This window comes from Aethina tumida, chromosome 3 (assembly GCF_024364675.1).
Source record: "Aethina tumida isolate Nest 87 chromosome 3, icAetTumi1.1, whole genome shotgun sequence".
Taxonomy (NCBI): domain Eukaryota; kingdom Metazoa; phylum Arthropoda; class Insecta; order Coleoptera; family Nitidulidae; genus Aethina; species Aethina tumida.
In genome coordinates this window covers 27,364,673-27,388,816 of record NC_065437.1, presented here as the reverse complement: position 1 = coordinate 27,388,816, position 24,144 = coordinate 27,364,673, and the positions used below count along the sequence as shown (strand labels likewise).

General features: G+C 35.2%; 1 protein-coding gene across 2 annotated transcripts in view; it reads left to right on the top strand.

Annotated features, from left to right (window-relative positions):
* Positions 1 to 24,144, top strand: part of LOC109595667 (uncharacterized) — a 148,417-nt gene that overhangs the window by 51,518 nt on the left and 72,755 nt on the right. For both annotated transcript variants that reach the window (XM_049964870.1, XM_049964871.1), the window contains exon 3: positions 14,800 to 14,923. In XM_049964870.1, the coding sequence (XP_049820827.1) occupies positions 14,800 to 14,923 (124 nt within the window). The remainder of the gene's footprint in view (positions 1 to 14,799; positions 14,924 to 24,144) is intronic.

Here is a 24,144-nt window from a genome sequence, read left to right as displayed (position 1 = left end):
TGATCTATCTTTTTAAAATTGTGGTGGATGCGCTTCCAATTTTTTATTTACTAAATATTTCCGAAGCGTTCATTCGAAAAGAGAAATTAAAGTAGTTTTCAGAAAAAAGGTAACAACTGTTTTAATTGCTAATAATTAATGTAAATATCATTCAAAAAAATGTTTAGTTTTATCTGTTCCGAAGTTGTATTCAGGGTACGACTGATAACAAATTCATTATAATAATTATCGAGTATATTTATGAAATATTACGAAACATGTTAATTTTGCGTTATGAAATGACATCCTGTAATGAAAAATTCGTCCTTCTCAAATTGTAATTACAACCCCCATATTTCTAGGGCGTTGAATTAGAACATTTAAAAGATTATTTTATTATTATTTTATTTATTTTATGAGAAAATTTTTATTGTTTTCATATTTAGTGTAAAATTAAAAATTCTTGGTAATTTCATTCGTTATTATATTTATAACTAATTTTAATTTAAAATTGGTAAGTCTAATTTTGTTATGTTGTAATGTAATCTGAATTTGCATTGTGTTTCTTTCTATAGAGAATAGAGATACTTTTCTAAAGATGTATCTCAAAATTGAGTGCTTATAAGTATTATTCGTAGGAGATTTAATGTAGGGATTAAATTTTATTATATTATTATAAATTAGTTTAATAATGGATTTATTCCTTCCAATGCTGTTCCAGATTGAATATTTGTTTTTTAACATGTCTTTTTATGTATTCATTATGAAAAACATACATTTAATGTAAAAATTTAATGTTAAAAAGTCGTTCTAAAGTTTTTAACTCATTAATATTACATTAATATAATAATTAAAACTACTATTTAGAATATTGTAACCAAAAATTCAAAAAAAGTGGTATCAAAAACAATATGGATAGATATTTCATGTCTTGTTTAATCAATTCGCTGAATTTAATTTTAAATATGGGCAACTGAACTATCAATATTTACCCGTAAACTCCATTGGAATATATTGGTTTTTGAACAATTCCGATGCGAGGAATTTACAAAATATTCGCAATTGGTATAATTCGCATTTTGTGTAGAGAGTGGAATGGCCTCCATTTGATACATGCGCCCATTAACCGAAACCAATTTATGAACTGTCAAACTGTACGACACGTATTAACTGTATTTATTAATCTACAACCGCGAATCGACTAAACCGAACACAACAACAAGAAAAACACCCTTCCTTTAATTATCCCGCTCTACGGGAGACCGTTTCTAGTCGGGGGCGGCGACGACGGCACCGCCAGCCGACCGCGCTCCTTTGACGGGATCAAAACGCAATTAGACCGATGCGATTAAAAGGCGTCCGTGGCGCAATATTAATTCATTAGCGAGAAGGGGCTTTTGCTTGCCGTGTGCCTCCAAATAATCCGTTCACTTCGTTTCGTCGGTGCATATTGTGTTTCACTACAAACTGATTACTAAGTATCTTTCATTTTTTGGATTCGGCTTGTGGGTTTTTATTTTTTAATTAGTGTGTTTTTGAATCTCAAAAATTAAAAAAAAAAATTGATTTGTAGCCAATGTTCTATAAATAAATTATGCCGCATTTATTACGTAAAAATTGTCAATGATAAAAATAAATAATATTCTGATGTAGAAATGTCTGGACTACGTGTTGGATGAGGTAAAATTTCTCATTTAATATTTTGAAGTCTCTTTTAAATCTCTAATATCTTGTGTTTACATGAAGGAACAAAATGCCTGTTCTATTAATTAAGGGTTGAGTAAGTTCTTTAGTTATTTATTTGATCAATTTGCGAAGAGTACACACAGTCTACAATACAGACATCAAAATCTTTCTGCTGTTTCTTCAGCCTTATCAACTTCAATCCATTGTCCAAACTGGCAAGAATTCTGGTAATCGACTCAACAATGCCATTGATAAAAGGCTCACTTACATTGAGTACAAGAAGAAAATTGATAATTGTGTTATCTTTACTTAATCCATGTGGGATCCAGTTGTCCAACGTTTTAATGAAAGTCATTACAGGTTTCAGTGACGATTCTAACGTTGTTCATCTTCAGTATATTCACCGTTTCTTTTAAACCAACGAAAACAAAATCATTACTTATAATTATTATGTTTATTATTCATTAATTAATAGCTTATAAAACCATATTCCTGATAAATTTTGAAATAATTAATGTTTTAAAAAATTGAGCTGTGTCTACTTCAGACTTCTCTGTCTATTTCTGGCAACATGATTTTCATATTGAGACGCCTGAACAACAGTATTTTTTCACATCCGACGAAACCAGTTTGCCTCGCACACACTGAAAATTGAACGCTTCCAATTGCGTAAAATACATAATGATCTCGCAGAGTGCATAAGTGATCTCGTCCTGGTTGCATTCACGACCTTGTACTTTTTGCCGGGCCGGTAATTCAATTTAAAAGGTGTAATTTGCAACTGCAAGTTGTAACGGACTATTAGGTACTAAAAACAATTGGCAATCGAGAATGGCACGACTTTCGAGTGGAAGGAAGTTTGTAAAGCTCGAAATTGTGTTTATTTTTAATGGAGGACTATTAATGGCAATCGCACCTTGTATTCACTAACGCATTTCGACATTAAGCACCCAAGTTATTTTCATTCCGATATGTGTTCCTCGAATGCATTTGTGACAGTTTAAGGGTATTATAAAATTGCTTTCACAGTTACAAGTAGATGGTACATAAATTTCATTTTAACACGCTTTACGAACTTCTGCTCTAATGAAGGTGATATATTTGCTCGAGGTGTTGTTACTACTAATATTTTCAACATTCTTCTTCTAATTTATTCATTTCCTCCACATATTAAAATAGAAAATCTAAATTTATTTCTAAGAATCTAATAACGTACAACAGCTACAACTTTACCAAGATAAATAGTCAATTATTATAGAATTTCAATGATAGAAAATTTTTTCGCCAATGAGATAAATAATTAAAAAGATGAATATTCTGATCCTGGAAGATAAGGAGCAAATTTATTTGTAAGTTATTCATTTATATTTTGAACAAGTTTAATCTCTCTATAATCATAATTTTCAAAAATTTGTCCCGATTTGTCAAGAAATTAATTTCTAATTGATTAAGTATATAAAAAAAGGATCAAAATTTGTGTTTTTTACAATAATTTGATTTGATTAATTATGTAAAATAATTCTATAAAAAATAGTAAATATGGTATTTGAATTAATTAATAAAATAATAATTAAAAAAAAATTATTGAAGTTCTTATATCATTTATTTTCTTTTTACGCTGTTCTGACAACTTTTGGTACAACTGGAAATAATTTATTTTAAAATCTAACTTTAAATATTATTACAGTTAAATTTCTGCGGTAGGTTCTGGTCTTATTGCATTTTAAATCAATTTCCATAAATTGTGTACGTTATTTACTGGCTTTTTGTAATTTTAGAGACGTCACATTGATGTTATTGGCCTATTAACCGTCCAGTGACGTTTAGCCTCGAACAAAACTCATGGGAGATCATGGCCTGACCGATGTGTGGTAAAACGGTTCCGATTGCAATTCCATTAGTCGTGAACCCGTGATTCTGCGGCGACAAAAACTGCCACCGGCCCTCCTCTCCACCGAACACTTTACGAAATTAATTCGGATTATGGCTGGCAATTTTCGGGGCAATGAGGGCAGACTTTTCGCTAATTAATTCCCCGAAAATTGTCCAGGGACGTGTAAATTGATTAAATGTACTTTGGCGAGCGAACGCGACGAACGGAAATAAAGTTTAATTAATTTGACAAATTACAATCAGTAATACTTCGAATTGTGAATCATTTGTCGCCGTGTCATTCACACGCCGGCTTTATTCATCGATTTTATTCAGTGTCGAAATTCGCAGTTTCCCTCATACATATTTCAATGTGCGGGAGTGTCCAATAAAAAGTAAACTTTTTGTAAAAGTTTGCCGAAAGTTTACAGGGGCATTTATTCGTGCAGTCTTTACGATCCAATAACAGAACATAAGAGCGTGAAACCGTCGGGAATCCTCAGCTCTTATCTCAACGTTACACGAAAGTATTGATTTAAATGTAAATGTTTTGCATCCTCTTTGACGAGTTTATCTCTTTCGGAACCTCCACCTCCTACATTAAACCAATACGCACGACCAACATCCAAAGTGTTCTTATTCACGCCTAAATTGTCATTCATCACGGTTATTTGAGGTAGCTAATTGCTCCGCTATTGTTGTTGTTAATGCAGCCCCTAAAAACAGAGATTTGGAGGCCACTGACACACACACACACACTCTAAAAAAGGTCGGGGTTCCTATCGGAGCTAGACAACCGGGTGCCACTCACGGTACGAGAAGAAAGGGCGGTCGGGGACGTTCACATTAGTCGAAACAGATGTTCCACCCAATCTTGAATGAAGTGGTTTTCGGTCAGACCTCATCTTCGGGGCCGTTTATCTTTTCTAATTGCCGGCCGATTGTGTCGATCGCGTCTCGATAAATGGTGGCTACTTTTGTTGTTGTTGATTGGGTTGCCCGACGTCGATTCGGTGTTTTATTCGGATGTTTCTTTTGTCGAACTGTAAGCTCCTTTGTTGCACCATGAAATCTGATCAACGACAACTTTTTGTATCAATTAATAGGTTGGATTAAGTTGTATCCGATTTTACGGTTCATTATTCCCTTCCCTGCTCTTTATTCAACTGTCACTCTTTTGAGTCGGATTCGTTATTAATTATTATATATCATTTTCGACAGTTATTGTTGAGAACTATATATTTTTAAATAACACAGAAATTCTCAATTATATAGATATATTATATTTATTATTAGTAATTTATTTCTTAGATGTTTTTTGTAACATTAACAATGAAAAACTGAATGAAGAAAACATTTCATTATTTTATTTTTTTAGTTGCTTAAATTTTTTATTATTAATCTTTTATTTATAATAATATTAATTAAAATACGTAGAATAATACATATTAAGAATATACCACATAAATATAAAAATAATAATTAACTATAATTTATATGAAGCTTTTTATAACTTTACTTTGATGAATGAATTTTATTTATGTATATTTTAATTTATTAATATTAAACAATACAATATTGGATAATTTTTTCTACTGTGAATGTCATATCTCTCAGAATATAAATAAAAATCATTTGATAATCACTTCAAACCATCATTTAGTTATTGTAATTCATTTATATGTATTTAAATAATTTAAATATAACTATATTGTAGAGACATTTATTATTCTATGTAGTAAAATATTATCTCAATGCTCATCAAGTTTTTTATGTACATTTCAAATTTGCCTTCATGTTACGTATTTTTATTAAACAACTTCAATATGCAACATGGCTGATTAATTGAAGAATATCACGTTTCCATTTGACCTCATCAATATGTTTCATGCAGCCCTCTGCAAATTTTCCATATGAGTTATTGTATAGTGCATTCCGGAATCGAATCAAGATATTTCGATGTGCAAAATGCACTGCACTAAATTAATACCTCGTCGCTCAGTTTTGAATTAATTTCCAACTGGCAACTCGACGTTTGTTACGCGGGAAATTATATTGATTAATAACGTTTCGATATGCTTCATTTGTAATTTACGTTTTGAAATTACTAATCCCTTTGTTGGTCGGTATTGCAAGAATTAATAGGGAATTTCATATGCAGGATAATTGATCCTGATTAAATTTCACTGTTGGTATTAACAATACTCTGTGTTTGAATCAAATTTATAGTAAAATAAATAATATAATAATATATTTTTTGTTTCTCGAATATCAATTTTGATCCGGTACCGGGTAAGAGGTAGAGTGAAAATTTGGCTTATGCAATTCCAATGCGACAATTCGCTAAATCCAATCGCTTCCGATACAGAATCAATTGGCGGAATTAAATTTGAACAACAATGAACGTGCATCGGATACGTTTCGTTCGGCCGGATTGCGAGGACTAACAATAACGATGAAATGTGAAACGCATCGGCTGCACAAACAGCGACGTGGAAATATTTTCATTGCGGTTTAATAACTCGTTTAATGATGCTAATAATAACCAAACGATCGTGTCGAACAATACAATGCGAATACGTCAATGGCGAAAATAATATCTCCAGCGTCGATGTGGCGATACATTTTGCCGTTCATCGTCGATCATGTACTCAAATGGTGAATGCTTGTGTGATCCCATGCTATTATTTTTAGGATTTGTTCGTAGTCCATTCAAATGAACAGTAATAACTAATAGTTAATGGTTATTAGTTTGTTAATTAATAATTCATAATCACTCAGATTAAATATTCTTCTGTCATATATACAGATAAATACTAAATTTACATTACTCAAAAATTAATAATAAACAGGGTACAAGTGGTTAAAAACAAAAATTAATTCCTATTTTATTAAGTAACTTTTTGTCAGTGGTGGCAGTATACTTAAATAAATAAAATTTTGCCTTTTTTTTATTGTTATACTAATTAATTAATTAATTTACTATTGTTGTTTTATACATTATTATAAAAACTGTTATATTTTTATTCTGTAGAATGTTATATGTATTTTTTTTGTAATTGTGCTGAACATAAATACAGCAACTTTCATTTTGAAAAGGATTATAAGTGATTATATCTGTGTTGTTTAAATTAGCATTAACACTTTGTATGATATCCTTTTTGTTTTATAATTTCAGTCCATCTCCATGACATTTTTTCCGAATATACGACAAGTTTATATTCCTTCAAGCTTCTTGAATTGCTGTGATTTTTTATATACTCCAAATTTAACTCGCTCCGCTTTGGTTAAATCATATCAAGTCTAATTGTTCCTGTTGTAAGTCATTTATCTACCCAATCATTAAGTGTTTACCTCAATGCCATTTGTGCATTTCATATATGAACAGTTTCGCAATCTCGTTTCCTCCGGTTAACCAAAAATGATTGCTCCCCAAACGTAAGAATAACATTATTCCCTCGGTACAACTTCCTCCCCGAAACAATTTCGTGGCATTTTCGCCATTAAATGCTCCGTCTGCGGAAGTTGAATGGATTCGAACGTGAACCGGTCCGCAGTTATTGGCCGCGGGCGGCCTCCCTCCATCCCAGATTGAAACATCGGAGTGAATATAAAAAATAAATTAGTTTTTTCGCCTTGTCTCGAAGCTCGGGTCCCGTATTCAGTGCCATTCCTATAATAATGCTGTCATCGGCAAACTGTCTGCAACCGTAATTGGTTTACGTTCATTTCTGGTCCGAAAATCGAAGAAATTAATGCACATATGTTTCATGTATCTCACTATTTATGAAGTTATTTGCCCAGGTATATAATAAATTCAGGATCGTTAACCGAAGTTGAACGTTCATGCCTCATCGTAAAAGCATAAATCCCTCAAGGCACAGACGTTCCGGACTTCCATTTGTTTACGAAAGCGTTTTTTCTTTTGTCATGTGCGCGTCGCATTAGCGGCAATTAGCGAATGCAGCATCCTTGAGGCACCATCATAAAACACACCCGAACAAATATTTGAATCGAGCATTTTATCGTGTGTTTACATGAAACGTGTTGTTAAGATCGACCCATCCATGGTGTCGACATGTGGCAAAAACGAAAAAGAAGACGTCAAAGAGACATGCTTAAACAAACACTGGTCGATTACTTAGTAGGACGATACCCGAGATAATTGTCAATGTTATTGCTGCTCCTCCAAAATAAACCATTCTATGAACGCAAGTGACATGTGTATAAAGGTGTCGTATTTCATGGTAAAAAAACAAAATAATAAGAAAGTACTCTTTGAAAATTTGTATCTTTTGATTAAAGTTGTTGTTCAACTGAAGCATTTCTTAGGAACATATTATTGAGTATTTTTTAAATGAAGAAGAAATATTTAGATAATATCGTTCAAATAACTGAAGTAAAAGACTGTGTTTTATACTATCAGCATTGCTCTGAAGATAGAAGTCCGATATAAAACAAAGAAGCGTGGATGAACATTGTGGCCAGAGAGCAGGGTCGGAGAGTCAATATCGAACACACTCGGTGACCCAAATGTAACGTGTCGCAGAACGAAGGGGGAACGACGACGAAGAAAGGTCCACCTCATCCACCTCCGCAGGACGACGCGTCGGAGCCGCGTGGAAAGGCACCGGGGGCCACGAGGTGACCTTTGGCGGGGCGGCAGCGTCTCCGTCGCGTAGTCCGCTCCTATTGATTTATTTATTGCGCGCCGAGCGAGAGCGAGTAGTTTGTAATTGAGTGTGCGATATAGAGCCGGATTCTTTGCGCACAATATACACACACACATCTTTTCGTCCGCTTACGGCCAACCGGCGGGTTAAAAGACGAGGAGGGGCGCAGTTGCCGCTCTTTACCACCGACACCTCGTCGATAAAGTCCTTTTAATCAATGATCTGATTAGGTGTTTGTATAATTTGGTGGAAGTACGAAATTTCAGGTCTCCGTATTATCTGTTATTTAGGAACATTAAGGAGCACATTTATTGGTACTTGAACGAGAGGATGATCTGATATTCGTGAATAATTATATTCACAAAAAATAAAAAAATCTTTGATATTGTTAGAACAAAATTGCGTATAAATAGGTAATAGGATTTTGAGAGTTAGTCATCCGGCAACACCGTCGGGAGCCGAGAACTGGCTGCAGGCAGACGTGCCAGACTAAATTATTTATGGGGAGCGTTTAAAGTCTTGAAGGGTAAGGAGAAGAAAGCCACATTATTGAATAAACCGGGATAAAGGCGAATAAACGCTCTGCGCAGCAAATTGATAACTGTTTTCTCTGCGGATGAAGTCTCCTTACACGAAACCCTGTCGGTTTTTGGAAGACGTGCATTTTATAAGAGCGGAGAATTTAATAACATGAATTTGTTTGGAACTGTTTTCGTGTTTTCTAAATCTCCTCGAGTATCCACTATTTTTATTTGATCCTTATTTATGGGGTCACCATGGAGATAAATAATCCTTATTTAAATGAGAATCAAATTAACGAATAAATTGTTCAATATTTCTAAAATTAGTATTACTTACTCATTAAGCAATAGCTTCGATTTAATTAAAATTAAGAGCAAATTTATTTTGTTTTTTGTCTGGTTAAGTTGTGATCTTCTAGCCACATTGGAATTCGGCTTTTTTGTGACCTCCGAAACGTACAACCCTTGGAATTGATTACGGCGCACCGCCATTGAAAATTGAGTCTCTCAACGGTGCCCCGCGTCTCCTCGTTTTTATCCCGGGACTCGAAGGAGGTATAAAATTTGCATGGAAAATTGGAATCCGAGCTCGAGCTCCGATTGCGGGCCGCGGGCCGCCGATGTTTACCGTAAAAGGGCCCTGCTCCATTATGGTCTAATGTTGTCAAACGACGCGACGTCTAATTTATTAAGTATATAAAGGCTAGGCGGTGCGGCCACCGTCGTCGGGAATTGTTCTCCGGGAACGTATTACAAGACATTACGCCTCCAGACGTTATTCCAGACCGGTGCCGGATTGAATTCGGTGCGGTTGAGCAAACGCTGTCGGATTGCTAATGGGGTTTTCAGCTGGAAGGGGCCGTTCATTGTTCTGGTGTGAATCGTCGATTGCGAGCGTAATGAGGATTTTCACCGGCAGACTTTTTCGAACCAGTTCGCAGCTTGAATAATCGCCCCGCTTATCTTTATCGACGCCAACAAACATCTCGAACAAAGACGGTACCGACGGTCGTAGAATAATACCAATTTAGCGATAATTCTAATAGATCAGCCGCTCTTGAACAAACAATCAGATGAAGCGGTCTTTGAAATTATCATCCACTCGTACCGTTTCGAGAGTTACCTCCGCGGGATCATAAACGTAAGTGCTATTACCGAGGCTAACTGATAATATAAATCATGACGCACTGTTACGAGATTATTATCTGTGTTTCCTTTATGGGCTGCCCAGATGTCTAGCGAGTGTATTAAATTCAAGATAAGTTGCGGCTGTTACGAATTAATTTGAGTAAGGTTTCTGCATTGCTAGAAATTATAGTGGAGTAATGTCTGAAAAACGGTAAATATTTATTGTAACATGATAAGTTTATTTTAATGTCTATCTATTTAGTATTTATTTAATACACTATTCCAATAAATTAATGCATCACTTAAATAATAATTGATTTTTATTCATATTTTCTGAAAACGGGAAAAATAAACGTATACACTCTTTGTATATTTACTTTGAGTTTTTTTATTTATATTGTGATGGGGTATTTTCACTTCTACTATTTCTGTTCCTTCTCAAAATTTGGGTTCGAATTTCATTTTAGTCCAAATTCTCCCAAATTTTAAATAGAAGACGCTTCACATTCTCTGAGTTATTTGGGTGGTTAGGATGGTCCATTAAACGTCTCCCATGGATTAAGGTCTGGAATGCGAGCTGGCCAAGTCATAGCATCCCAACATCAGCAATATAATTTAGGACATCATGTAACGTTCAACATTAAGGTTCCCACTATGTATTGCTGCCAGGCATATATTATATACGATATTTTACTAATTCAAATAATAAGTTTATTCTAATATCTCATAGTTTAATATTCTGGTAAATATTGGTTAATTTCATAGTTTAGATGGAGCGACGTCATTTTACATTATTTAAATTAAATTGTTAATAAATTCAATAAAGAAAAACAGCGATTACAACAGTCATAAAATAAATCACTTTTTATCTGAATTTCAACAGTCGATTTGATTTTTATAATCCAGTAAAGATTACATTTAAATTTACTGTGATATTCGTAGTCGTTATAAAGTAACACCGCTGTCTGGCTTCGACGTGACAATTTGTCGTAAATTAACTTTTATGTCTTTGAGGGTATACTATATTAACTTTCTAATCGGCAATAAAAATCCGACTGGGAAACATAGATAGGAAGCCCAGCGTTATTACAGATAATTTTTATAGATACGATGTATAATAGTGAGATAAAAAGGCATTCTTTCGATACATCTTTTATTCAACTGAAAAAAAATATTACATCCAAACAAGTCCATTAATCAATTCAGCTACCACCCACTACATAAATATCGTTTGGAAACAAGGAATGTTTTCGTGAGGTATAAAATCTGGTTTTAAGCTGTTTCCCAACTTTTTGAATTAATAAATCTTCATCTTTAATTGACTTGCTCTTTGTTTCGCGTCGCACCACTCCACAAATTAAAACGGTTTTAATTTGAAACTGGTCGATTGGCATAAAAGCTTGCCCGAGCTTTTGTTCTTTTAATCCATTTCAGTTTTTCTTTCTCGCGTGCAGTTGCAATCTTTCATTGGTCTTCCTTGTCTCCTCCAGTTTAATTACGAAGCCCATACGTTTGCTCGCGATTATTTTCTTTACGGGCCAATAAATAACGTGGCTATTTTTAATCTTGGCCTTAATTGGATGAACTCAATCTGAGGTTCAAAATGCATGTGAAATGTAATTGTGTTGGATACTGCAGCTTTTTTTGTTATGAACCGACAATGTAGGCAGAAGTTATTGTTCGCAAGATGTAATAGTACCCGACCTATAAAAACAATGTGGTAGCGTTGAGCCGTCCATAAATTTATAGGCGCCGTTAATTGGAATTGTCCGGTTTGGTTGTAATCACGATGCGGATTCTGCAAGCTTTGAATCACTTGGTATAATTTTATCTATAAACTCACTGGTTAAGGCTGTTGTCTAAATTTAAAACAAATTGATATCCACACCAAATTACTTCGCGATTAATGGATTCGTCTCAATTTATTCAAAGTTCGAGCCAATGATCTCGAATTGGAAGTAGCAAACTCGGGAAGAGACATCTCATGAATATACAGTTTCACGTTCGGGTGTTAAAACGCCACCACCCGGAGGCAGTTGACCCTTACCGTCTTACAGTCGCTCGTTGGCCAGACGTTGACTCCAATCATCCAAAGATGTTAGCTCGGAAATGGGTAGCGATAAGGAGGAGTTGAGGATTCGGCCACCGTCTGGATTTGCGGCGTCTGTAACGATGAGTAATTTCGATTGTTCCGATTGAACAGAACCGGACCGGAAATGGCTTGTGTGGTTTTATCTATTTTTGTTACTGACCCGACCTACCGTGCTGTTTATGTTATTTTAATGAGCGCCTCCTCCCAGGCCGCGTTGGCCACGTTACGTTTGCCGTTTCAGGGGATCTCTGGCTTATCGATTGGCCACGTCCGCGCTATTAATCTTCCTCGGTCGACCAGATTCGCAAACTAATTGCCCTCGTATAGCACGCCAACAAACTTTGCGGCGGTTAATTTCGTGTGGTCATTGTCTACTGAGCGGATGCATTGTTCCCCGTTAAATTACTTACTGCGGCCCTCTCCTGCTCTTCATCATCCTCTTTGTGCCTTTAATTCGTAGCTCGATAAAATCTGTTGTTTCATTCAGGTTTTTCAACAAGAACGTGCCCAAATGCATTGTTACTCTTTTTTAAAGGATCCCTTGGTCAATTTCAATTAATTGTATATTTACTCTTCGTCGTGGTTCCCGTCACCATGGTCGTCATGTGTAATGTGCGGCCTCATTAGGTTCAGCAAGCAAATCGAGTATTTGTTCATGCTAATTGTCTTGCTGATTAATACACTATGTCAATCTGTCTAGTCGGTATTGGGCTTCATTAGTTATAAACACACGTACATTTGCCTCGATGAAGCCATTAACGTGTCGAATGAATGTGTCGCGGTTGCTGACGCCTCGACGAATCCTTCGGCCCAATCACGCGATTGTAGCGATTTGGTGCGTAAACAAACACGGGAAATCGAAGACAAACAAACGCCGGGAATCGTGGCCAAACAAACACAGTGTAACTTAATAATAACAATTGTAATGCGATATGTCCGTTTCAAATTGTCCTCGTGTATGTGTTAACAGGGCATAATCGAATTTAAATCAATAACAGGGGTACCATAAAAACTGACAACATAATTAAACAATCTTTATTGTGTTATGTATGAGTGTGAAGCTCCAGAAGTGTTGAAGGTCCTATGGATTCAAATTCCTCAATGAAGGGTATCAATTCTCCATTTCAAGTGCTGATTTCAATAGGAGGATGGGTTACAGTCAATAAGGGTCCTAAAAGAAATTAGATAGTCCTGTTTATATCTATAGTTATTCGGATGTATTGGCCATTCTTATCCGCTTACCAATTTTGGTGTTTTTGAGCACTGGTGTCCATATTTTATCAAGCTTCAATGCTTCTTTTTTGTTGAAGTTGTTTCCTGTCTTTGGCAGATCTGAGAGTATGTTCCCTCTTCCTTGTTGGTATAAAAACAGTATGGATGTTATGTTTTAATAAGATTTTTCCAATTCTATCGGTAACTTTACATAACTTATATATGGGAGAAAAACTTTATCAATCGTAGACTCAATAGGTAGATCTTTATTATTAGTATGAGGTCTCATTGTTTTCGGTATACTTGGTCTACACTCTTTTAACTAGGATATCCAAAAAAAAAGTATTTGGTTTTCCTTCTCCAATTCCATTGTGAATTTGATATTGTTATGTTGAGAGTTTAGGTATTTTAGAAACTGATCTAGTTTTTCTTGTCCATGTTTCCATATCACGAAAGTATCATCCACGTAACGATACCAAACAGAAGGTTTGTGTTTGAAAGTCTCAAATGCTTCTTGTTCAAACTTTTCCATAAAGAAATTGGTGATAACTGGACTAAGAGTACTGCCCATTGCTAATCCTTTAGTCTGATCGTAGAATTTGTTGTTCCAAATAGCTTTCAGTTAGGCACGTACGGAATAGATTCACTATTTGTGGAGGGAATATTTCTATAATATATATTATAATTAAGGAATCATTAACAGGAACTTTAGTGAAAGGAAAGTAGAAAGTCACTGTCTATCTTCTACATTAAGATGTAATCCTCCACAAAATGAGTGGAACATGATGTTGTAGCAATCATATATATGGAAATAATGGTCACCAAAGACTTAATCTTTACATTAGTCCTTTTTATTTTAGAATGATTAATTTTTACAACCCATGCTACCAAGTTTAAAGTTAAATTAAACTATTTGATAGTATGAATATGTATTATATGTTGCAGTATTAATAATACTTCCCTCTGTTTACTGTAATTAGTATGTAATAAGTAATTTAATTATATTGACATTATACAAAATAAATACCCACACACCGCATCTAAACAAGTTTGCCAGAGCACTTGAAATCTCTGGTTTCCATAAATGAAATTCAGTTTACACACATTCCCACTTAATATCCATCGGAACATGCACCAGAATAATTTATTCATAATCAGCAGAAAACCAAAATCCCTGCACCCTTCATAATCGAATGGCTCCGCTAATTCAAATACAATTTACCCATCATTTCGTCTACACAGTTTCAATATCGAGTTTACTGCAAACTCACGTTGCAAATTTGCGTTTATGCACAGTCGAAATTAATACCTTAACACGGGGCAGTATTACGGGGCCGCATGAATATGTAATTCCATTTCAATTGGCCCGGGGTATTTATTAGATGTCGTCGTGATATATGCGGCTAATTAATATTGAAACATGAATCAGGCACGCCGTAAATACAATTGAGCGATCGAATTAACTCCCGGCACATTCTGATCGTCCGGCATATCCGAAGTTATTAGCGGAGATGATGATGACCGTACAGCCCATTTACGAGCCACACTTCGAATTTGTACCTAATTGAGATTGGTTTTGCTAATTACAACTGAATTGCCATTGCGTCATGTTAATGATGTTTGTTTTTTGTTGCAGTCCGAGCAACGCGGCTCTCAGTTTCCCGGACGAAGTGAAGAAATATCTGCAGACATCCGGGACGTGCAAGTGCGGCTTGGAGTGCCCCTTCAAGTTCGACAGCGTTTTCAATTTCGATCCGAAGGTAAGTGCGCCACTTTTAGATTGAGTTAAAGTCGGGAATGTTTTGCGGTGGGACGACTCGGCCATTGAATCCCGGAATTAATCCGCTAATGGAGTTGCTCACTGTCCTTGTGATGTATCTTTTACGTCGCGTGACTTTGTGGAATTCAATTAATTATTTGTGTACATTTATGATTAAGCAACTACTTCCGGAACAAATTATAATTGGTTTTAGGAATGTTATGATTTGTCTTCGCGTATAAAAGCTGACGTGGTAAAATATTACTTCCTAACGTTTCTCCAACTCCAGTGGTTGACATTTTGAGAGATTTCAACTGTCTTGGCTAGAAGACGCCAACCTCTGTAGTTGGACGAAACGTTAAATGGCTAAATAGATTACCTTGTCTGCCTTTATAACCAAAAACAAGTCATAGTACTAAAAATGAAGGCGATTATTATTTTAATAAATTTTGATTTTCATTTATCTGTACAATATTTCATATTTTGTGTGATTCCTTCAGACATATTAGTTCATGATGTACAATTATTATTATCGCCATTTAAAGAACCGCGTCATAAACTCGTCGTATTTGTCAGCATTTATTGCCGGACCTTAATCAGCGAATAGTCCCCCATTATCAGCGACACTTATTACGTTACAACTCGACTCCCGATTCGTCGTTAATTTTTTACCGACCGTAAAAAATATATATTACATTCGCTACTTAGTAGCTTAGAGCCGGGAGTGCATTAAATCCTGGAACGTTTCCGTTTTCCGCACGACTTGGCGGCGCGAATCATAAAACCGAGCGCGGGACCCTTTACGATTCTGGCGCCGTATCTCGAATGTGAATCGACCTCGTAAAATAGTTTGAGGGCCGGGTGGAAACGGGACCAGTCAAATTGTTGCAATTTTCTGTGATTATATAGCCATTCACTTATAAGTTACAATTTTAGCACAGTGTTGGCGGGTTAAAACGAATTACTCGCAGTTTAATTAACGGCACACCGTTGCGGCCTGACTCGTCCGCCTATTTACGATCAAAGGCAGAACGTAAAAGAGAGTCGTAGTGCAATTTGCTGAAGAGTGAGTTGAAGGTCTCTCTGCAAGTAGCTCTTGACCGCTTGCCGAAAGGGTGTTTAATGGCAAACAACGTTTCAACGTCTGCTACAAAGGGAATCGCTTCCCCAGTTTCAGGGATGCTAAGATGCAGCCCCCGGTAGTCGAGCTGTCTCTTTGAAGCTCTCGTTGCAGGGGATTTGCTGCAGTTGTCCTGCACAATGTGACCGTTTTAGCGACAATAGTTCACAGGGCGGTACTTGAATCAAATATTAAACAACTTATTGTAGTTACTGCACTTAAAAATTTGTTTATTGCCTGCAATAGAAGCAGCAACTACAGCAGTTGGATTAACTACGAAGGCTGGAACTCATCGGTATTTAGTGTTCGATTGTGCTTGGAAGCACCGCATAAAAACGCTAATTCGCAAAGTCAATTAGATGTAGAGTTGGAGCCGTGCCAGAGTCCGGGTATCTAATTAACTGAAAGCGAGCTCAGCAAAAACAACAATAGTTTCTCACATACGCGACCGCAAACAATCGTCGGACGGAATGCGTCGCGTCGACGATAAAACATGTACCGGGGACATTTTATGATTTAATTATCCATAATCTGTGCACCGTTTATGGGCGGACGACCGCATTCCGGGAATCGCGCCGCCGCTCCAACGGCGATGAATTAAAGATAACTCCGCGACGGGATGTAATGGAATTCGCGGGGGGGAAACGGGACGAGATGCCCCGCAGACGTCTCCTCGTGACATCGTAAAATCTTGGACGGCATTCGGTGAAGAGCAAAAACTGGTCGAATGGAAGGACGGCGAAAAAATTTTGAAGGGTTTGCCAAGAAGCGACGGCGTTCACATAAAAATCGGAACGGAGGCGACCTATATCGACCACCTTGTTTTATTTATGGCACAGCTGAATATGTTCGTTCGATTGTTAATGCTGTCTCTAACTGTTCTTTCGCTAGTGGTGTTATTGGACTAATTAACTTTGTATGATTCTTCCACATCAAATGACTTTATTTCATTAATTAGATCATCTTTTTATTTCGAAAGACCATTTGGTAAAACTCATCATCTCTGAACAAACTTAATTACAAGTATAATTAGTTTGAACACTTCGTGTTCCGGTTTTCGAGACTGTGCCAACACGAATACTCGCGTCATGTGTACGCACTGAGTTTCATTTTCATGGAGCTAATAACAGTGATCAACAATAATCGTCAATTTCCAGGTGGTCTATTTAATTAAGAACGACCACACGCACATCTTAAACTCACTGGAACCACAAACAAGATTTTAAACGCAACAATGCATTATAATAAATGTAATTGTTAATTCAACAAAGGAACAACGTTCCTTTAATTAAATCCATCAAATAATGGAACTATTATCAAGAAATGGCGTTGGTATTCAGTGCTACTTAGCATAAATGTTATTTGTTCATTAGTGTCCCAATCATTACATACTGCAGAGTTTTGCGTCTGTTTTTTGAATAAATATTTCCCATTCCAACGAGAATTGCAGCAATTTCCATTCCACCACGCCATTAAACCAATAAATTACGAAAGCAAAGTTCAGAAGTGATACGGCTCGATTAAATCCGTGACGGATAAGGCGCGGGGGCTGTAAAATGCAGACTTCTCGCCGAATTAACCTGCAACCTATAAAACTCGACCGTGGACGAATTAACGGCATCTGTTTAAACGAAATAATATAGTACTTGTCGGACGGATGGCCTTTCACGTTGCGATAAAAACGGATTACGCCTTCCAGTCGGGGGAACCGCAGCTTAAATGCCGTCGGGGAATCAACTACATACTACACCATAAGCCGGTCCAACTTTTACGATGCGACCGTAAACTTTAGTTTTGCTTGTTGGAAGTCGGATTGATGATTAGGTTAGCGATAAATTTATCAGATTACTTTTAAGAGCTGTTCGGTGATGTAGACATCAATTAAATTGTACGAGAGTAAATAGAGGACTATTGATCTGCATAATTTGATTCCATTTAGATCTTTGTGTTTAAATATTTGCTTTCTTCTCATTTGTTGAAGTAAAAAAATATATGTAGTAATTTACGACATTTTTTAAATACTGGTTGGTGCATTACATCGTGCCGCAAATGAAACTTAAGTTGTTCTTTGTTCATAATGGTACTACAATTTAATAGCAAAGTATTTTATGGATGTAAATAATGTCACCAGAACATATGGTACACAAAATTAACTAGAATCTACGAGCAAGTACCTGTAATTACCACACCATAAGAATTTGCTATCCCATAATGACATTTTTTAAATATTAATCCGTCCTTAAAGTGAAAGAATTTTTATTGCTTCTTTATACATAATGGTACCAAAATTTAGTACCAAAATATTTATATAAAAATTATTAAAATAATAAGTATTTTATAAATAAAAACAAAATCATCAAAACTGACAAATTTTTGAATTCACATAAGCATAACTAGAATTTACAAATAAGTACCAATAAGTGCCTTGATATTAAATAACAGTACCTTAAGATTTTGCTATCCTATGATGACATATTTTAAATATTAATCCGTTCTTTAAGTGAACGAAACTTTTACTGTCTCCTTATACATAATGGTACCACAATTTAGTACCAAAATATATATAAAAATTATCAAAATAATAAGTATTTTATGGATAAAAACAAAATCACCAAAACTAATGAATTTTTGAATTCACATAAAAATAATTAGAATTTACAAATAAATATCAATAAGTGCCTTATATTAAATAAGATTTTGCTATTCAGTGATGACATTTTTTAAATATTAATCCGTCCTTTTACTGTCTCTTTGTACATAATGGTACTACAATTTAGTACCAAAATATTTATATAAAATTTATCAGAATAATAAAGTATTTTGTTGGTAAAAACAAAATCAACAAAACTGATTCATTTTTGAATTCACATAAATATAACTACCAATATATGTCTCGATATTAAATATTATAGTAGTACCTTAAGTAATTGTTATCCAATGGTGACATATTTTAAATATTAATCCGTTCTTTAAGTGAACGAAACTTTTACTGTCTCCTTATACATAATGGAACTATAATTTAGTACCAAAATATTTATATAAAAATTATCAAAATAATAAGTATTTGATGAATAAAAACAAAAACACCAAAACTAATAAATTTTTGAATTCACATATAAATAACTAGAATTTACAAATAAGTACCAATATGTGCCTCGATATTAAATAACAGTACCTTAAGACTTTGCCATCCCATGATGACATTCCTTAAGTATCAATCCGTCATTTAAGTGAACGAAACTTTTACAGTCTCCTTGTACATAATGGTACCATCATTTAGTACCAAAATATTTATATAAAATTTATCAGAATAATAAAGTATTTTATGAGTAAAAATAAAATCAACAAAACTGATACATTTTTGAATTCACATAAATAGAACTAGTATTTACAAATAAGTACCAGTATGTATCTCGATATTAAATATTATACTAGTACCTTAAGTAATTGTTATTCAATGATGACATATTTTAATATTAATCTGTTCTTTAAATGAACGAAACTTTTACTATCTTCTTATACATAATGGTACCACAATTTAGTACCAAAACATTTATATAAAAAATATCAAAATAATAAGTATTTTATGGATAAAAACATAGTCACCAAAACTGATACATTTTTGAATTCACATAAAAATAACTAGAATTTACAAATAAGTATCAACATGTGCCTCGATATTAAATAACAGTACCTTAAGACTTTGGCATCCAATGATGACATTTCTTAAATATTAATCCGTCATTTAAGTGAGCGAAACTTTTACTGTCTCCTTGTACATAATGGTACCACAATTTGGTACCAAAGTTTTATGACTAAAAACAAAATCAACAAAACACATAAATATAACTAGTACTTACAAATAAGTACCAGTATGTCTCGAAATTAATAAATATTACAGTAGTACCTTAAGTAATTGCTATCCAATGATGACATATTTTAAATACTAATCCGTTCTTTAAGTGAACGAAACTTTTACTGTCTCCTCAGAAATAAATACCAGTGTATGTGTCTCCAATATTAAATAATAGTACCTTAAGTAATGATGACATTTTTTAAATATTGATCGAACGAAATTTTTACCACTTTGGTACCAAAACATTTATCTTTTATCATAACTGTTTTAGAATTGGATTTAGGTAAATCAATAACTAATACTAACGACAAACATGTCATCATCCAATCCGTATTAGATTGGAGAAACATCAACATATTCAGAATCTACAAACAAGTACCAATATTTGCGCCGATATTGCTTTACACATCTGACACGAACACTGAATGCACTGTATATTTGTGCGTAAACAAAACAATACGTGTCCGTCGTGTTGTACGTGTGAGCGGGCGCAATTAATTATATTAACATGTGTAAAGTTTCAGAATACACATGGCACATTTGTTTATGGGCATTGTTTTTATGGAAATTAGTCTGTCGGTGGTGTACACGGTATGTGGGGGGACTGACGAATCGGTGTGCATTTTCGACTTTTTCCCTACACCTTGCCCACTTAATCTGATTAAATGTGGTTGGTCAGCGGACCGTAGAGAATCGGACAAAAAGGTGACGCTGACACGAAAGCGCCTAACACAAATGTGAACAATGAACGGCACGATTTCAGAATGGAAAGCCTTTGCTGCTAGTCTATTTTCGTGTTTTAATTATATTGTTCTCGGACATATCTTTTATCAGGGAGCGAATTTGTTGCGTTGGATTTTATTTCGTATAAATGTAACACTTGGTGGAGAATAAATTTGATGGAATTATGTTGTCACATTATTTCGTCGGTAAAAATAGAAAACCAACAAACTGAATTAAAGAAACATGCAAATATGCTACTTTGTGGGGGTTCTACCCCTTTTCTTTTTTTATGTTTATCGTGTCGTTTTCGTTGCGTGTTTTGGAACCTAGATAAGAACGACTACTAAAATATATTAATTAACGCAGGTTCGCCGTCTGTCGAAGCAGCACACCCTTCTTGGCCCGGTGCATTGAATTACCTTGCATGACACCTTGGACCCTACGTCCATATCCCCCAATAAACTCAGGAAAATTTACAATTCAAATTCACACCACGGAGCCTCCTAAGCTACGCAGGACAAATGGTGCAACAAAGTTTATGTAATAGATCAATACGAAGTCTCATAGTTTCTTAATTAACTGGACTTAATATTCATGCATCCTAACTTGATCCTTTTGTTCAACAATGCTGAATCTAGATCAATTCTACAATCTTTGCTGATTGCATGTGTTTATTACAGTGAACCATCAAACATGACAGACCGTGGCGCCCTTCTGAATGATGATGATAGGCATATAATTATATATTTTCAGTTGTAAAATATTCCTTTTTTGTACGTTGAACATAATTATGAACAATTTTACATACACTAAGATAAATTTTGACGTTTAACATGCATTCAAATTAAGTTTCTTTAAGATAAATCGATGGTATTAACTTAAAAAGTAACTTAAATATTGTAACATAGTTTAAATAGAAAGAACATAACGATTTGATGAAAACGGTGACTGAAAATATAGTAGAATACTGACAACATCTATCTCAAAATGTAGTTAGGTGTTTAGTTAGAGTTGTATGGCATATTGTGCCCCAACAATACATCCAATTTTATCCGACATGCTAAATAGTACCAGTCAATTACAATCAGCCGTGCACGTTACCTCCTCCCTGATCCCATTATTCGTATCACCTTTCCCATTAATGCGCCGGATTCAATATCCCCCATGCTTCGCATCGAATACTGTTAATTAACCAGACGAGCAGTCGATTTTCTGATACAATCAAAGTATTGAATTTTAGTGGCGCATAGAAACAATGCCGCCCAACTATAAATGGCAGATTATTAATGACTAAATATAATATTAATAATGCAGGAAGTTAATTATTCCGCTGCCGCCTCCGAAGCTCATTGAATTTCCCGGGCATGCGGGGGAGGAAAGCGTGCGGATCCGCTGCGAAAGCGAATAATTGCGACAATGGCGGCCCTTTGTTGGCCGCGATATTTAATGATGGCGGTCGCGGATAAGCCGTACGCCGTTTTTGTTTACCGGGGGACCCGATGTTTTTGCGACAAAGTGAAATTGCAATTACGGGCGCACAATGGCCGGCCGGTCGCTGCACAAAAACGAAACGGCGATATTCCAAAGCCACCAATTTATACGCCGGCTCTTTCCGCTTTTCGTGTAATGGAAATGATGAAACATATAATTCCAAAGCGGACTAAACAATACAAGATGATTCCGTATTGTACTGTCATAAAGCATTGGTGGAACATTTATGATACGCTGGATCATGGCTACAATTAGTTGTCGTTCAATAATGAACTAAAAGGATTTATGATTCGAACTAACTCTAAAGGAATTTATTGTAATTTGGTATATTTGGTGTCATACAACGTAAATTCTAAAAGAAGGACTAGGTAATTTTCTTGTAATGCCACCAACATCCTTCAGCAATTTCGACAGAATTTCAGTTTTACAAAAATGTTCGTAATTCCTCAAAACACATTTGAAGTATATAATTAAAAAGACCACTAAGAAATTTTCCTTTATAACATTGTATATACCCTTGGAACGGTAAGCTTCTTGCTTAGTCCCACATCACTTTGGTTTTGACCCTTGAAGCATCACCAACATCACTTTGGTACAAAGGAAGTAAGCCTCCTTTCAGGCCTGGATGAAGCCTGTTTTCACCGCTTCACACCAATCAAAATAATGAACTAAAAGTGTCAATTTTTTGAGGTCAGAGTTCACGAAATTTTAACTAATAAGGTAAATGTTTTATTTCACAGCAATAGTTACAGCTTGTAACCATACATTGGGAAATTCAAACACGAAGTTCTGAATCATTTCGTAATTTATTTCTCTTCACTTATAATTCCAAATAAATATATACCAAAGGTTCCGTAATTAATCGAAAATGGGATTACGTAGCAGTGAATGCGAGTTCACGAGTTAATGTGTTTACCATTACACTTACACATAATAACCCTTAAGTTCTCATAATTTGCTGAACGAGCACAAAACAACATTCATCGTTAGCCCTCTCTTCAACCACTTCGCCGTTCATTCTTAATTTATGCAAAACCAAAGGGAAACCGGGGCACAAATTAAATTTATGTTTTGTCGACAATGAAGTAGTTGCTTTTATTCCCGGCGGTTACTTATTTCCCGATACGAACCTCACAAATTGAATCACCAACTCAACAACCGTCGACACAAAAGATCCCTGCCGAATTAAATTGGAGCGCGTTTCTTATCTGGAACGCGGCGAGCGCAAAATACGGCAGCATTTTCCCCGCCACATATTGCGCACATATTTTACGGAGTGAAAATCATAAATCCGCAAAAGTGGAAAGGTGGTTAGCTGTAGATTTGTGTGCATAAAGGGAACGTATTCGGCCGCTTAAACCCGCCGGATTTCGGGCCGGAGAGATGATGAAAACCGAAACCAGAAAGGCACTTCCTTCGAGCGTATTAATCTTTTTGCCGCTGCGCGAAAGTTAAACGATAGCAATTTGTGGAAATTGTATCATATTTTTTAAAAGCCAAGCACATAAATTGCACGGATCGCGTTCTTTAGCCGTATTTTCCTTCCAGGTCGGTACTAGAGACGTATTTTTGGGTTGGCGTTAAAATGTTTATGTGTTTGAGCAAATGTTTCATAAGTAATCTGGTAAATTGGGCTTTTAGGATCAGAATTTGTGTCATCTGTGGTGTGTAAGCATCAGTTGAAGACCGTTGTTGTACCAGTCTCTAGTTTTTACACAAATTGACAATATTTTTCCTGGATTTTATCAATTTAAAAACGAATATATCCATACACTGATTATTATTTTCTGAAAAATGGGTTTTATTTTATAATTGTTATAAAAAATCTTAAAAAATATTTTTAAAAGAATTAAAAATTAATAAAATGTTCATAAAAAATAAAAAATTGAACTTAACATGGGATATTTCCACCTCTACTACGAATGACAGCCTCACATCTTCTGTTAATACTGGTCCAAATTCTCCCAAATTTCGAGTAGAAGACGCTCCTCATCTTCTTAGTTATTCGGAGGATTAGATGTCTTCCAAAAAT